Source organism: Solanum stenotomum, chromosome 7, assembly GCF_019186545.1.
Source record: "Solanum stenotomum isolate F172 chromosome 7, ASM1918654v1, whole genome shotgun sequence".
NCBI lineage: Eukaryota > Viridiplantae > Streptophyta > Magnoliopsida > Solanales > Solanaceae > Solanum > Solanum stenotomum.
In genome coordinates, this window is record NC_064288.1 from 60,506,660 (window position 1) to 60,507,339 (window position 680).

General features: G+C 31.9%; 1 protein-coding gene across 1 annotated transcript in view; it reads right to left on the bottom strand.

The window, feature by feature from the left end:
* Positions 1-448: 448 nt before the first annotated feature.
* Positions 449-680, bottom strand: part of LOC125870420 (probable pectinesterase 55) — a 3,441-nt gene continuing 3,209 nt past the window's right edge. Inside the window, exon 5 of the mRNA XM_049550854.1 lies at positions 449-659. Coding sequence (XP_049406811.1) covers positions 488-659 — 172 coding nt within the window. The 3' untranslated portion in view covers positions 449-487. The remainder of the gene's footprint in view (positions 660-680) is intronic.

Below are 680 nucleotides of genomic sequence, written 5' to 3' on the forward strand. Positions count from 1 at the left end.
AACATTCTAAAAGTAGTCTTGAAAATTGAACAATTAAGTTAATTTGGAAAATGAAAAATGACTCAACAATTCAATTAATATGAAATGGAGGGAGTACTAAATAACACAATATATAATACATGGACTGTTTCTCCTAATACTCCCTACCAAATGACCCCCAAGTAAATACCTAAGACAACAATTATTAACATTGAATTGGGATTTATAAGCACACACAAGCCTGTGGAGTAAAAGATTCATACAAAGAAAGAAAAACTAAAGAACAAGAAAGAGAAACACATACTTGCACATTAACAAAGAGTGCTAAAGCCTTTACCGGCATTAGCTAATTGTCATTAGATTCAATGTCGCTATAGGCTTTAGGAACTTTTACAAAGAGTGTTTATCACTAATAATTGCCCCAAAAAAACAACTTATTTAGCGGCAATCAAGCTATTGTCGTTAATTAATAGCCGCTAAAGATCATTTTTTATGCAGTGTTAATTCTCTAATTTAATAAGATAATAGGTTGATCATTAATCCAATTATCAGTATTAATGAAGGACAAATCTGTCAATGACTCCACCATATCTGTGCTTAGCTTTTTCTCCCATTTAACTCTCTTTGATGTGTCTGCTCCTGATCCATCACACTCTGCTTCTGAGAAAGACAATTGCTTCCTAAAACAAACCAAAAAAAAA